A 16,985-nucleotide genomic window follows, 5' to 3' on the forward strand; every position below is an offset into this window, starting at 1 on the left:
TTTTTCCTTTCTCCTGTTTATTCCCCCCTGCCCCATAGTGTACTTATTTTACTGGTAACAAGGAATCGATGACCTCTCAGTTTGGACCCTCCCCCCCCCCCCCCTCCCTCCCCCCCACCTCCTGCACCTCCCTCCCTTTTAAGCCAACCAACCAATAAACTTACTAAGACAGGCAATGGATACTCCACCTAAAGACACTAATTTTTCAAAATCATCTGTTAAAGATATCACAGAAACAATTACATCACTAACCCATACCATCTTTGTAATGAGTCGATGAGTCAAGATGTATTGCCTGAAAGACTGAAATCGTTGCAGTACGTGGAGTTGTCAAACTGTAAATAATAGCAGACCATATTGGTAAATGAGATGAGAGGAATAAGATTAAATTCTGAGTGGGGGAAATATTATGTATCATATGTTACGGATTCAGTGGTTGGCCCTGTGATGTTCTTTGTCGACATTAATAATATACCTAGGACATTGGAGTACTCTTTAATCATTGTAATGTTGCTGACACAGTATATTGGTAAAATTACAAGCACAGTTAGGAGAATAATGGAATGGGCTTTCAACTGTTTCACAAATAACAGCTCTTGAGTTGTACAGAAACAACTATTATACAACTGGAAACAGATCAAAATAACCTGTAGTTACCAGAAGTTGAGACAAGTGTGTGTACACTGAATGAAGCTTGGTATGTTAAGTTCATGGACATCCAGATTAATCACAGAATGAGTGGCGAAGCTAACCAAAATGTCAGTTCTACTGCTTTGTACTTAGAAATCTCTGTGTTGACTTGCAGACAGGCTTGCTAGGCAACTCTCACTAGTCGCTTTCTTGTGACCTAGTTTCTGGAAGCATTACAGTTGAAGGTATCTATTCTAGAGATGTGTGTGATAAGAAGGTTGAGCAATGTTGATGACAAAGTACCTTGCAAACATCTTTTCAGGGACCCCAGGGTTTTCACTTACATGGCAATGTGCTTACTCCCTAATGGTATTTGTAGTTAGTAACGAGTGAAGTTTAATAGGACTGTGCAATTCACGGTCACAGTACTACGTAGGTTGGAACTTAAATAGTGGCAACACTGCCAAGGAGACACTATGCAATGGAATCTACTATTTTTGGCAATAGCACACATTTTTGACATACCTATGTTACCTCCAAGCAAATGGACTCGCCCATCCCACAATCGAGGGAAACACAGTCACTTGTGAGCGAGCAGTCTAACATAACGATGTCACTAATTTTTTGAAACAGGAACAACGGAGTTGGAACAAGATTGAATGTGCCAGAGGTTGTACAGCATGACAGTGTCATCAAGGTCTTAGTCGTGCAGGGAATCGGCATTGTCATACAGGACAGTGGCACATAGGGTAAAAGCTTTCAACGAAGGCCGGCATACTGTGGCAGACATGCATCAGGCAGGTCATCCTAGCATCTCTGAAGTAGTAGTGCATGCTGTTGCCGCATTAATGGGCTGTGATCAATGCCATATGATTTGTGAGCTCACTCACGAAACCGGATTAGTGCAAACGACTGTGCTTCGCATCCTGAGGGAACATCTGGGCATGCGAAAAATTGTATCACAATGGGTTCCGCATTACTTGACGGAAACGCAGAAATGGATTCGTTACGATGCTGCTCAGACGCACATGGAGCACTATGAGCATGAAGGAGAGGCTTTCTTACACCATTTTGTAACACTGGATGAGACATAGGTCACATCGTTCTAGCCAAAACTAAAACGCCAGTCCAACGAATGGCGTCACATGGGTAACCGCGAAAGTCAAAAGCGCATCAGAGCCCCAGTATGGTGAAGGTTATGGTAATTCTCATGTACGACTGTGATGGTGTTATCCTAATGCATTATGTTCCTCCACGGCAGAACATCAATGCTTAGTATTACTGTTCATTTTTGGAGCATCACCTGGGCCAGCTTTGCGAAAGAAGCGGTTACGCTTTCTGCACAACAATTCGTGAGTGCATAAGTGCAAGCTGCGGCTGCTCTGTTTGGTTGATGGGACTGAGAAGTACTGTACCATCCACCATACTCCACAGACTTAGTCCTTGTGACTTTGATTTGATTCCGAAGATGAAGGAACCACTTTGTGGCATTCGCTTCAGAACTGTTCCAGAGATTCGAGAGGCAGTAGACTGCTCCAACCATCAACAGAACAGGCTCTGCTAATGGTATACTAAGCCTTCCACATTGCTGGCAACAGGTTTAACACAAGCAGTTTAGTACTTTGAAGGACAGTAACAGGTGCAATCATGTATGAAGGGAAGTAACAGGTGCAAACATGTAACTTTTTTTGTCTCAGTTGTGAATAAATAGTTGCCACAACTTAAGTTCCAACCCTCATAGAAATTAGTAAAAAATTACCTAATACACAATATTGGACTCCTGTAAAGTTGGAAGTAATTTCTTCAATTATCAGTGTGAATAGATTAGTGCGTGTCATAATTTATTGTTAGTAGAGTTTACTGAAGTAGCAAGCTGTAATTATCTCTGCCTGTTGATGTATAACTTGACTTGTTCTGTGAATCTGAAGGTCCTGTGTCATAATGTATTTGTAGAACTAGATGTGTGAATCTTTCCTTCCCACAGTCCTTTACAACAATTACATAGGTGTACATGGAGATTTGCCATTCTGATCAGCTGGCAACACTAGCCATTCGTAGCATAGAGAACAAATGCTACCTGGTTCATTTCAATGCCATATCCTGCAGTGAAATACCATTGCTCACCAGTGCTACTAATCTGTGTAATGCATTAGTATTCCACTACACAACAGATTATTTCCTGCTGTCCAGCACGTAGTGTTGAACTGATGATTGTTATTCTGATCTGTTGATGTATGGACACATTCAGGCTAGTCAAGAAATACAGTTTAGTAAAAATTGGTTTTGTTTGCTGTTAGGTGTGTGTGTGTGTGTGTGTGTGTGTGTGTGTGTGTGTGTGTGTGTGTGTGTGTGTGTTGATATATGCAGTCTTTAATGTGTGTAACAGAGGAATGGTATTTGTTATAATTAGCTGGTTGAGATATCAAGAAATTTGATGTCCTGCATGCTACATGGGTTAGCAGTTAAAAATAGTACAGTATGCCGTGAAACAGTATATTTACATCAGTTACTTTTTTAATTGAAATTTTGTATGTCTAATGTACAATTATTCTGTTAATTGATTGGTTGAAATGTGAGATGTATTCGTTTTAAACAGATAAATCTGTGTTACTGAATGAGCATTTGGCCTATCATTGCATTTTGATTGTATAGTTTGTTTAAGACACAGAGAAAAATTTAAATCTTTGTTTCTTGTTTCAGTGTTGATAACAGTGACTACATGAGAAATGGTGATTTTGTTCCTACTCGGCTACAAGCTCAGCAGGATGCAGTGAACCTTGTATGCCATTCAAAAATCAGATCAAATCCAGAGAACAATGTTGGTCTGCTTACTTTAGCAAAGTAAGATATGTTACTGTTAAGTGCTGCAACACATATTGGGGATAAGGGTAATAGATTAAGATGAAGGGGATGATCAAAAATGCTTCTGAATTAAATTGACCACAGTAATAGATAGCAACATAGTGGTAAGAAAATTAAGCAAATAAAATGTAAACCAGCTGCTTTTACCTGCTGAATTCCAAAATCTTATTGAAGCAGACCAGTTGACAAAATTTTAGTTCACAAACTTTACAGAAATTCTGATTTCCTAGACAGGCCCAGTCCTTTTCTTGGGCAGGAAATAGGATTTACTTAAACATTGGTGGACCATACCAAAATCAACCAAAGAGAAACATGGTGTTTCAAATTCTTTCCATCAAATGTCTAGGGATTATCGTCCCTAGACATTTGACAGAAAAATTTGAAACACATGGGGAACAACTATTGTTTGAGGCAGATGTTCGCTGACGCTTGGTTATGCGCCTGAGAGACAGCAGGATGTAGTCACTCTGCAGTCCATCTATACATAGTGTGTTACATATAATCCAGTAGTCTACTCCACGTGAAAGAGAATAGGCCCAGCAAAATTAAAATACTCATTCACTTCTAAAATATGTTTCTCTTCTTTGAGACAGTCATTCTTAAGGTTTCTTGTTGAAAATCATTCTACCTCATTAGTACACCTTGCTAGTTTGGTAAAGTCTTATCTTTCCAGGGCCGGTGAATACTAATAGTTGCTTAGCATCACCAGGAAATATCAGCAAACATTTTTAGTCTTTAACAAAAGCTGTTCTCCATTATGTGATGTAACCATAAATATTTAATGCAAACAAATAGGCATCACATATCTCGTGTGAAACTGTCAGTGAAAAGTCAGTTTGTTTCCCATTACAATCAAAATGCCACACTGTTTGCTACCACCACTCAGCTGCTGCTGGAGTATTGGTTATCTTTTCTGTTTTTCTGTCCCTGTTAATACATATTGAGGAAATGAATTGTGCTCTAGACTAATTTTGTATCATTCTATCGAATAGGGGTGTAAAATTCCACTTTCTAAATCATTTTATTTGTAACATGAAACAAAGAAGCCCTTTCCATTGACACTAAGTTCACATGAAAGATGTGATAAGCAATAGTTGTTGAGGCTGACGCAAGTTACATGTTGTCGAAATGAAATTGTAAATATTTGCCAAAACACCAGTATCAAACCAATGAAAATGGCACGATTGAATTTTTAAACTCTCATAATAGGTATGTGGAGTGTCCCAGTCATGTTCAGGGTGTTTGAGAAATCTAGCTACAAAGAGATGGAGTAAAATAAGGCAAAAAGATCATAAAAAGAATTGTAGGGTAATTGTATCAGAATGAAAAAACTATAAAATTATGAAACTGCATTACTGGCCACAACTTACCTTCAGGGGACAAAATTTTTAATATTTCTGATATCCACATAAATATACGTGAAATGATGGAGATCAAACAGTGAAACATATGGGATGGAATAACAATAATTTGAATGGAGATAGAGTGATACATTGCTTCTTACACATCATCATCTAGGTATTGAGTAGAAATCTATCAGAAAACGAAAAAAACTCTTATTGGAGGAAAAAATTTTTGGTACAAGCAGAAATGTTCAATAATGCTCCATTTTTTAGTAATTTACTTAATTCTGTTCACACCCATATTGATTTGAAAGTTGTTTGAATCCTATAGGAGTCAATAATATCATTAAAAGCAATCAATGTAAGTCTTTCGAAAATGGACATCTTGTCTTTAGGGCTAAACAACAGTGGCCAAACAAGAGGTCTATTGTCCATATTTAACAGCTGCATATGTAATGCTTCACAAAATAGTCTCTCTTAAATTTTATAGGCATTTTAAGGAGCTGAGGGTAGCTTTGTATAAAAGAAGAATGTTTTGTGAGTTCATTAATGACAAACTAGATAAGTGGTCCCCTTTTACATGACATTTATAAATATTTATATATGCTGTTTATTAGCAGTTGGCAACCCTGAAACTCCAGCTGCCAGCTGACACAACTGTACCAACAAAAACTTACCCCTGCAAACCATGTTAACACAATTGTTGTTGCTAAAAACGAAAAAACGTGAAGTTGCTGTGAATACCTATGACAGGCTAAGTGTCTTTAAGAACAGTGGTGCTAACAAAGTACCTTGTACAACTAAATATTTCCACTTTGAGGTATTGTCAGCTACAAATATAGAGTATATTTAAAAATAGGTATAGAAAAGGATAGTTGCTACTCACCATACAGTTAAGCTACTGAGTCGCAGAAAGGCTCAACAATAAGACTGTTGGAAAGCTAGCTTTTGGCCAGCAAGAACAAACGCAAACACACACACACACACACACACACCACACACACACACACACACACACACACACACACACACACACACACACACACACACACGGTGTGGCATCTGGAGCCAGAGACTGCAGTTTGTGTGTGTGTGTGTGTGTGTGTGTGTGTGTGTGTGTGTGGTCTACTTTTTACAAACACTTTGCCTGAAAGCTAACTTTCCAATGGCCTATTTATTGTACTGTTCTGCGATTCAGCATCTCTGCTCTGTGGTTAGTAGTAACTATCCTTTTCATTACATTTTTAAACTCCATCCTGGATTTACCATTGTTTGAAAAATTTACATTGACGGAAATGAACGTGTGCAACTTATCTTTCCCAAAGAAAATGGACCCATTGAGTTTCCTGGTGTAGTAGTACCAGCAGAGATGACATCGAGAAGATTGTTTTTAAAAAACACCAGAACCTATTACAAAGAGAAACAATGACATTCCATGTCCTGAAGTAGAATCAGAATGCCAGGTCAGAGACCATAAGGATCCTGAGGAAGAATCTGACCAGCCAGATGTTCCAGAACCAAAGAAGAAGAGGCAAAAATGCTGTTTGTGAATGATCATGAATCTCTTGAGATAGGAGTAAAAAATAAAATCCTTTGGTCACCCTAAAATGTGGGGATCTCAGTAATCTTCCGGAATCCAAAATTTTAGATGATTTTGGGCCCATTAATGCCTTCAGAATAAAACTTTCTTCTAAAATATGCCATAACACAGAGTAATAATGATCTTAAAAAATGCTGGCTGTGCAACAAATGCAAATTTTTGTGCACTTCAGTGTACAGTAGGCGTGAAGCAGTTAACCACCTAATGTGTAATGTTAACTTAAAAGTCTGTACCACTTGACAAAGGACATTTTAAGGGTAATATATAAACAGAATTTGTTTCTTAAATATGTCTGCATCTACATACACACTTCGCAAGCCACCATATGATACGTGGTGGAGTGCACCCTGTACCACTTCTAGACATTTCATTTCGTGTTCCACTTACAAATAGAATGAGGGAAAAACATCTATTTGCTTCTGTATGAGTCCTTATTTCTCATACCTTATCTTCGTGGTTCTTACACGAAATGTAAATTGGCAGCAGTAGAATCGTTTTGCAGTTAGATTCAAATGTTGGTTCTCTAAATTTACTCAATAGTATTCCTTGAATTTCTCAGTAGTATTCCTCGAAAAGAACGCCATTTTTTCCCTAGGGTTTCCCATTTGAGTTCCCGAAGCATCTCGATGACATTCACGTGTTGTTCAAAACTGCCAGTAACAAATCTAATAACCTGCCCTTGAATTGCTTCGATGTCTTCCTTTGTATGGATCCCAGACACTTGAGCAGTATTCAATAATAGGACAGTTTAGTGGTCTCCTTTACAGAACAACACTTCCCACAATTATCTCAATAAACCAAAGTCAACCATCCATGTTCCCTACCACAATTCTCACATTGCTTTGACCATTTCATGTCACCTTGCAGTGTTACACTCAACTATTTAAACATGACTGTATCATGCAGGATGTTACTAATACTCTATCTGAACATTATGGGTTTGTTTTTCGTATTCATGTGCGTTAACTTTAATTTTTCTACATTTAGATCTAGTTTCCAACATACAGGGTTCTGTCACATAAGAAGTCTTTGAGCCACTCACATAACTGGGAACCTATTCCATAAGCTATTAACCTTTGTTAACAATCCACAATGGGGTGCTGTGTTGATTGCTTTCTGGAAATATGGAATCTACCTGTGGCTCTATGTGTAGAATTCATGGCATATCATATGAGAAAAGGGCAAACTTGAGTTTTTTGCTAGCAATTCTTTCTAAAACCATGCTGATTTGTGGACATACCCTTCATGGTCTTCAGGAAGTTTATTATATCCGAACTGAAAATATGTTGAAGGATTCTGCAGCAGTGTGATGTCGAGGATATTGATCTGTAATTTTGAACATCTGCTCTTTTACCTCTCTTATATAGAGAAGTCACCTGTGCTTTTTTCCCCAGATGTTTGGGACTTTGTGCTGGGCGAGAGATTCACGATGAATGCAAGCTAGATATGGCGAGTGCTGTAGAGTACTCTTTGTGAAACTGAATTGGGATTCCATCCAGGCCTCGTGATTTGTATCAACTTTTTCAGTTGTTTCTCTATGGTAGGGATGCTTATTACTATGTCATCCATACAGGAATCAGTTGCAAGGTCAAATGATGGTATGTTTGTATGATTCTCCTGCGTGAATGATTTATTAAGCATGAAATTTAAAACTCATGCTTTAATTTTGCTGTCTTTAGCTGTGACACCAGACTGGTCAAAGAGCAACTGGATGGAAATCTTAGACTCATTTAGCCATTTTACATATGACCAGATTTACCATAGGTTCTCAGCCAGATTGTTTGCTAAGGCATGACAGTGGTAGTTGTAAGCTTCATGCACATATATTATCACAAAATGCATGAATCTCTACTGACATGTGTGTGTCAGAATTTGCCCATTCTCTTTTGAACCAAGAGTGCAACAGTGTTAGTTTCCTCAGCATTTTCCAAATTTAGTTGTTAAACCGTAGTGGGTATTTTCTGTGCTTAATCCACATATTAGACAATTAGTTCTCCAGACTGTGATTAACAATCTGTTCAAACTTTTCCCATAATTCCTGTACATCCATCTTACTGTAACTAAGTGATGTCAGTTCACTGTCTATGTGAGATGTTTAACAACTGCTCATCTGCTCTTTCTAGTAGAAACATCTTCTAGACTTCTTGACTGATTTATTTGCTTTTGTAACCATAGTTGTTATAACAATGTTATGATGACTTATCCCCATCTGTCTACTTACACTGTTGATACGGTCCAGCCTGTTTGTAACTAGAATTTCTTAAGATATTTCCATTACATTTGGGCTGTCAAACTAGCTGCTCAAGATGCGTTTTTGGAAAATGCGTTCAAAAGTACTTTGCAAGACTGGCTGTCTGCATCCCCTGCAATGAATCAATCAACACCCCATTCTATACTTGCAGGTTAAAGTTATCTATAACTAGTGTTGCAGGATTTGCATATTTACGTACTACTGACAATAGACTTTCTTTGAACGACTGTAGAACTGTCGCTGTGGAATGGGTTGGCCAGTAAAAACATCCAACAGTTAATTTGATTCCTACATGATCTGCAACTTCACTGTTACGCTCAACTTTGTGCTCAAAAGAGACAGTATTTCTGCTAACTGCAGTGGACACTCAACCTCCTATGGTTATATGTTATGACTCGCTGACTATCTCATAGCTTTCTGCTGGAGGTTTCAGCCAGCTCTCAGTCCCAAGACTAATTTGAACATGAATATTGCCTTGGAGGACAGATTAAATAATGTTAATAAAGTGAAACTTCTCAAAACACACATTATCTGTCACCAGTATTGAACGTGTCATAAATCCCCAAATTTAGAGTTTCTTTTTTCCAAATTATTCAGATTTTACTGTTAAGTGTAAAAATTACAATAGCTCAATATCCAAAATTTTTGTCAAGAGGCCCCTTTTCGTTTTCCATCTTTAATATTACTAAATTGCTCAGTTACATGGGTCCAGTTGCAGGTTGCCTATGTAACAGCTTCCAGGGGCAATAAAAATTTGACTGATCTATTGTAATATATGTCCACAGCTTCCACAAGTTATATAAAATTAAGTCATCTTGCTTTCAGCTGTTGTTTTTTATTTTTATGATTACATTTTCGGCATTTGCCATTTTCAAGCATAAGATTTTGAATAATAGTTGTTTAGGTAGAGATAACTTGTGCTTGAAAATGGCACATAGCTGCAAGTTGTGTGGTTGAAGAGACCAAACAGGATGTCAGTGGTACAACTATAGATCAGGTAGATCGTTTAAATTTTATGAAAATTTCATTATCACTGTTGCAGTGGAGGACTGTGATTTCATTTCACACTTACTATTTTGATTTGTCAGGTGTTTTATCATCCTTGTTTGAAAATAAATATCTTTTGTTTCTAAAAAATAATATTTTTGTTTACCTTGTGTAAATGCGCTGTTGAAGACATTTTCTGAATAAATATGTTTACATTTTCAGTGTTGAAGTTCTTGCAACACTCACTTCTGATGTTGGGAGAATACTGTCAAAGTTGCATCAAGTCCAGCCTCAAGGAAATATTAAATTCCTTACTGGCATCCGTATTGCCCATGTAAGTTCAAGTTGTAAGAAGCTAAAATTTTAGTTAATGTAGTATGTGTGATGTCATACAACTTGTAGTGATAATGTAAACTGAGGATGTACCAGATATTGCAGACCACACATCCAAAAAATTGCTTGCAATAGATGAAACATGCAAATTACAATAAATCAAACAAAATGAGGAAAAAAATGAAAATATGCTTTTCACATGTAACACCACTTGGTTTGTACATGCACTTTATTCTAGCAGTTGGAAGAAATTAGTCTCATAAAACTGTAAACTGTCCATTATATTCTATATTTTTAAATTATTAGAAAAAACTGAAGATAGAAATCCTAGTAAGTAGTGGCATACCTGAAAGTATGAAGGTTTTTCGTAAATTAACTTTTGATTGGGTATTGAAGAAGAATTACGTAATTTGTTTGTATATACAGTATGCACTTACATGACAACGTTACTTTTCACTCAGATTCAAACATTTGTCGTACCAGAGCTTCTGTATCCCTCCAACAAAGAATGCTGTCACCTGGTCCTTCAGCTAGTAGTTGACCATGTCCTTAAGTTGAGTATTGGTTTTGAAATTCTGAGTGGCCAGACAGGTCTCCATCTTGGGATGAAGATGAAAGTCGCTTGGTTAAAAGTCTGGACTATAGAGAGGATGTTAAAAATTTGGGTTATCCTTTGCTAGATTTTCAGTTTGGGATCATTCATTGCCGTGAAGGACACAGTTTCCGGATTCCTCCAATAATAGTAATAGTCTTTGTAGTTTAATAAATGTCTCACAATACACTTCTGATGTAGTAGTCTCACCTAATACTCTCATGAATTCTGTTGTCAAAATTCCTTTGTGATCCTCCAAAGCTGGAACCATTATATTGCAGCGTGACAGCCCCTCCTTGAATTTTTCATGTGCAAACGTCTTGCCCTCTGTATCAATTCTGCTCAGAAATTCCACCTCCTTTGCTTGGCAGCACTGAAGGAGTAGTAGCAAAGCTGAGGACACCTTCACAAGTTCATCAGTCCACTGAATGCCTTCCTCGGCCACTTTTATTAAGCACATCTGTGCAGCCAGCCCTGAATTTTCTGCACCACTCCCTCACAATACCATTGCATAAAATAATATCCATGTACACATGACAAAGTTAACTTCTTGGAGGCACAGGTGTCTCCTGTTCACAGGAGCGTCTGGCAGAATGTATCCTGCAGCTGGCATGAGATGAAGTAGTGTTATCCATTTGAATCTCTTCCTGCACACACACTAGCAAATGCAACAGAGAGCTGACTGACCCAACCCAACCTTCAAAGTCTTGTTATAAAGACCATGCAAGTGCCATGAAGCTACAAGCATTTGTTTGTTTTGACCTTCCAGTAGGCGTGCTTGAAATTGTCACAAGCAATTGCTGATTGTAAAATGTACAGTATGAACATTTTTAAGTAAAGACAAGTCTTTGCTAAACAAACTACTAAGTGTATAGAATAAAAAACAATGAATAAGTATAGTGAATTGTATATTACATTTACTCATTCATATTAACACTAGAACGAAGCATGCCGCTGTCTCTAGCAGGTGTGTGTTGTACTTTTTACAACATTCAACACTTTGTTGCATAAAGTTCAGAAAATTAACTTGAAAAGCTGACCATAGAAATTGGAGCTATTTTAACATTGTCAAGTAAGCAGCCCCAATAGAATACACTGCAATGGTGGTACTGCCAGGTAAGCACCCCCAATAGAATACATTGCAATGTTGGTGCAGTAACTCAGGGTTAAGGAATTGATGTGGTATAAAAACTTGCTGCTGTTGTACTTTTTATAACAGGGTGCCCACTGAAGAGCTAAGCAGCCATTCAGAGGTTAATTTACGAGTAGCCCTTGTATCTCATTTGAAAGTTTTAAGTAAAGGCAACTTTGGGGTATCTACTTCTACATCCATACTCTGCAAGTCAACATGAGGTGCATGGCAGAGGGTACATCCCATTGTGCCAGTTACTACAGTTTTTTCCCATTCCATTCACATATGGAGTGCATTAAAAATAATTGTTTGAATGCCTCTCTACATGCTGTAATTATTTTAATCTTGTTCTCACAATCCATGTGTGATACATAGGGAGTTTTAGTATATCCCTAGAGTAATCATTTAAAGCTGGTTCTTGAAACTTTAATAGACTTTCTTGCGATATTTTGTCTGTCTTCCAAGACTCTGCCATTTCAGTTCCTTCAGTATCTCTGTGACTCTCCCATGGATTAAACAGACCTGTGACTGTTCGTGCTGCACTTTTCTGTAAACAAATATCCCCCATTAGTCCTACCTGGTATGGGTCCCACACACTTGAGCAATATTCTAAGATGGGCCGCACAAGTTGTTTGTAAGAAATCTATATTTTAGACTAATTGCACTGCCCCAGAATTCTACCAGTAAACTGCTTTATGTATGACTGAACCTATGTGGTGGTTGTTGGGATGTTTAAGGGGGGACTAAACAGCTAAGGTCATCAGTCCACCATGAACCTATGTGATCATTACATTTCGTAACCTTATATTGCAGTGTTATACATTCTTACTTCTTTGAAAATGCAGGCTTTCTCGGCGAATCTTGATGATAAATTCTTCTCGGGTTGACAGCCGAGTCAATGCGTTGTTCTCCAGCAACGTTTCAGCAAGTTTCTTACTTACCATCTTCAGGCGAAGTGTCGGGTTCACATCTCGTCCGGGTCTTTATATCCGCTGGACCACGGGCTTCTCTGCATCCTTGGCGCGGGTCGGGCCAATCAGGCGCGAGCGGAATCGGCGCGGCGGCGCGTGGTGGAGAGGAGCCACGGGCGCCGTGTCCTAGCGTCTTGTCTCGGTGTGGCCCGTTTATTCCGTATGCCGCCACCGACCTACCTCCATCGGAGCGCTCTCGTCTCATTTTTGATAATGTTGTATTCCACGCGCTGCTGAGTTGGAAGCCACTGTCCCGATTGACCAGGTTGTCACTAACCCGTATCTCCACTGCCTCTTTAATAATTGAGTCCCAGAAACCTTTCGCTCTACACAGTCTCTTGGTTTCTTCAAACTGAAACGTGTGTTCTTCACTGAGGCTGTGCTCCACTACCACGGATTTTTCTTTTTGTCCGAGTCGGACACTTCTCACATGTTCAGAGATGCGTTGCGTTACGAACGCTGCATCTGCCCAATGTATTGTTTCCCACATTCACAGGAAATACTGTAAAAACCTGGAGTTATTAGATCCAAGTTGTCCTTCAGTGAGCACAGCATATTTCTGATTTTTGTTGGAGGATGGAAGATCGTTTTTATCTTGTTCTTCTCCAGTATCCTGGCAATCTTGGCCGTGGGTGGTCCTGTGTATGGGAGGAACGCCAGACCTTTGTTGTTCTCATTTTCTTGAAGGTTCTTCTCCTTCTTCTTGCTCATATGGAGAGCGCGTCTAATCTGCGTTTCGGAGTATCCATTCATCTGGAAGGTTTTCTTTAGGTGCCGAATCTAAGCAGATAAACTGTCCTTGTCGCATATGTCATGAGCTCTGCGGACAAGGGTAGTGAGCACGGATTTCCGTTGTGCTGGGTGATGGCAGCTGTTGGCGTTGAGGTACAGGTCTCTGTGCGTTTTCTTTCGGTAGACCGAGTGTCCCAGTGTGCCGCCCGTTTTCTTCTTTATAAGGATATCGAGGAAGGGTAGGCACCCATTTTCTTCCATTTCCATTGTGAACTTGATGTTCTTGTGTATGCTGTTCAGATGGTTCAGAAATTCCGTTAAGAGTGTCTTCGCCGTGCGGCCAGACCGCGAAAGTATTGTCCACGTATCGATAAGGCGTGCTGTTTCCAAGGCGATATCCTTGAAGTATTCCATGTACAGATTAGCGATACATGGTGCCAGTGGGGATCCCATAGCGACTCCACCCACCTGCTGAAACGTTGCTGGAGAACAGCGCATTGACTCGGCTGTCAACCCGAGAATAATTTATCATTCTTACTTCTTTTCGCAGTTTGTTTGCATCTATGTGAAATTGTACATTTACCTCAATGCAATACATTCTTTTTTCAGCCATAAACTAAACATTGTTGCAGCAGTGTTTTGCAATCACTAGTGCTTTTATCTGATGAAACTGAATGATTTGCAGTGAGTATGTACTAGTTTAATATATTTTTACTATAAATTTGTGATGCAATATTTTATAACTTCATAGTTTTACCTATCGTCTTCATACTGTGACCATTAGCTCCAAAAATGGACATAAGGTTTTGTAGCTCAGTCTTCAGATGTTCATCACTAATCCAGTGGACCATCTTGGTTAGTGTCCAGGGCGGATTTCTTCTGCATAGGATAATAGTGGGAGGAGGCATGTAGGTGTGTGTCCATGGTGGTGGGCTTAGTGTGTGGCCAAATTTATGATCACACTTTCAGTAAACATACACGTTGAGGAAAGGCAGCACTCCACTCTTCTCTATCTCCATAGTTAATTGACTTCTGCTGTGCTGCTGATTGAAGTGATGTTTGAAGTTATGTAGCTCTTCTTCTCTACATGGCCAGATAACACAGGTGTCAATAACATATCAGAGCCAGCATTCTGGGCATAATGGTGCAGACAGAAGTGCTGTTCCATCAAATGGTTCCATGAAGACATCTGAAGCAATAGGCAAGCATAGCTACACTGTCTGTCTGTTCACAGAAGTCCCATTTGCACCCGAAATAGGAGATCGCTAAGCAGTAGCACAGTAGTTCACAGACAGTGGGTGCCATGCTTTCGTCTTAAGATGTTAACAGTGTCTGGCACTGGTAATTTTATGAATAAAGACTTCATTTCAAAGTTGACAGTCATGTCCGTAGCCAAGATACTTCCTTTCATCGGACCAAAACTGGTTCAAAGCACTCATTCAGAGTGTATATGACTCAGGACAACCAGGAAATCTGGGAAAATCCCGGGAATTTTATCATTCAGGAGAAAACCGGGGAAATTCTGGGCATTTTTTGGAATTCTGGTAATTTTTCATTGTTTCAATTTCAAGTTAAATTTTTGTAATTGAGGCTGGTAAGAACTGTTACTCCAACAAAGAATGTTACTGTATCCTGCTACTGGAGAATAATACTGCAGCAATAAAGTATAATCGAGCAGAAAAAAAAAAAAAAAAAAATAAAACTAGTTGCAAAGAAAGTGCGCCATTTACAACATCGAAACACCATGCATGCACAAGCGTCTGCAAACAGCAAAAATATGTCAAAGGCCTTAGCGTGAAAACTGCAGTATTTTGTAACAATAAACTGCTTACAATAAGCGAGACTTCGCAACTGTTTACATTAGGTTCATTTGGGCAGCTGCCAGAGGGCTCATGCGTATGTGCAGTTGACCCGCTTATGAGCAGTATCTTCTCCCACTTCCTGCTATTTGAAGTGTGGCTGTTAGCTGTATTGGCAGTAGAAGCAAGCAGCCACATGCTAATGACAAAAAATTTTCAAGTATGTCAGACTCGCGCCTGCTCAGAGTTGTAGTTGGTAGGGGGGTAGTCTCCACGTGACCCATGTTTACATTAAGTGATTTCGTGTTTCTACTTTGTTTCCAGCTTCTTCATCAAATGAAAACAAAACAGATTTCAGTGGCTGGAAGTGAATTAAAATACATTTACATAATTATGGAAGGCAAAAATATATTATTGGTTTCAGTTTTTTTTATTTCCATGTTTTTGGTAGTCTAGCATTAATCACTTTGCAGGACAATGAAGTTATTTTAGTCAGTTTGCTAAAGAAATTTGGTTTTATTAATATTTTCTGATGAGGCACTCAGTTTATTTGAAATGAAGTGTTTCATTTCACAGTATTGACTAGTTCCAGTTGTTCGCTGAATTTCAGGTGCACGTTTTCATCTTCTGTCATAAAGAACCAAACATGAGATTGTACAGTCCTGGTGCACCAAAAAGATTTACATACTGAAAACCACACTGAAGAGCTTAAGATCAGGTCGGGACTCCTTCATTGTGAATCTGGACAAAACCAATATGCACTTCAAGCCAAATTGTGTATTTGTGTGTTCGCACTACGTAACAGTGATCTTGCTATTGGCTGACAACAACACGTGTCCTATGCTGTCAATATCTGCTGTCACCGGCTTGCGAGATCACGTGTCACAATCGTGATTCCAATGCTCTGGAAACTGATGTGCTGTGTTTGGTGGGATTCATATTTATACTTTCGTAATACAAAAATATGCAGTGCATATGTTGTTGCACATCATATGTGTTTCCAAACCGTCTTTCTTTATTTTGCATCAAAGGTCTTTCCAAAACTTCTCTCTTTATTTTGCATCAAAGGTCTTTCCAAAACTTCTCTCTCTCTCTCTCTCTCTCTCTCTCTCTCTCTCTCTCTCTCTCTCTCTCTCTTTCTTTCCCCCTCCTCTCCCCCCACTTTTGTTTAGCACGGTAAAAGTGTATTTTTGTCCAGGAAAAGTATATTTCTTAACCTGGATATGCAGGAAAAATCTGGGAATTTTTTTCCTTCTCTGCGTATACACATTGTCATTGTAAATTTCCTTTCACAGTTACAACTGTATCGGGCTGTGATCCTAACCCCCCTCACTCAACTGCAACATGATATCCTTCAAGGAATTACTCACCTCCAACTGTTCTGTATCTTCCTCACCTAGGTCTGTTAAGAATGACATCAATACCACAACAGGAAAAGGAGCAACCGGTTTGATCATGCCCTGAGTAAACATAGGCCTCATCATTGTCAAGGTGGAAGATAGTGATTACCGGGCAGGAGGACTCTTACTGACTGTCTTGTACCTCTCCCTAAAAGTCCTTCCTGCATCCATCCAGTAGTACAGCATTACTCTGTGCTTCTAGTTGAAGGATTTCCATCCTAATTGACCAACACCTCTTAGCAATCATTCACAATCCCCACATCTTATCAGTGATACCAACCACTTTCTTTATCCTCTCAAAATTCTGCCCCCCATTCCTATGAGCCTTCCAGCTATTAGATGTGGCTCTGGCT

The 16,985-nt window shown here is 39.1% G+C and overlaps 1 protein-coding gene across 1 annotated transcript in view; it reads left to right on the forward strand.

Moving 5' to 3' along the window:
* LOC126281401 (26S proteasome non-ATPase regulatory subunit 4) overlaps positions 1-16,985 on the forward strand; it is an 87,588-nt gene that overhangs the window by 18,183 nt on the left and 52,420 nt on the right. The window contains exons 2-3 of the mRNA XM_049980334.1: positions 3,331-3,471; positions 9,896-10,007. Of these exons, the coding sequence (XP_049836291.1) occupies positions 3,331-3,471; positions 9,896-10,007 (253 nt within the window). The remainder of the gene's footprint in view (positions 1-3,330; positions 3,472-9,895; positions 10,008-16,985) is intronic.

This window comes from Schistocerca gregaria, chromosome 7 (assembly GCF_023897955.1).
Source record: "Schistocerca gregaria isolate iqSchGreg1 chromosome 7, iqSchGreg1.2, whole genome shotgun sequence".
In the NCBI taxonomy this organism is placed as follows: Eukaryota; Metazoa; Arthropoda; class Insecta; order Orthoptera; family Acrididae; genus Schistocerca; species Schistocerca gregaria.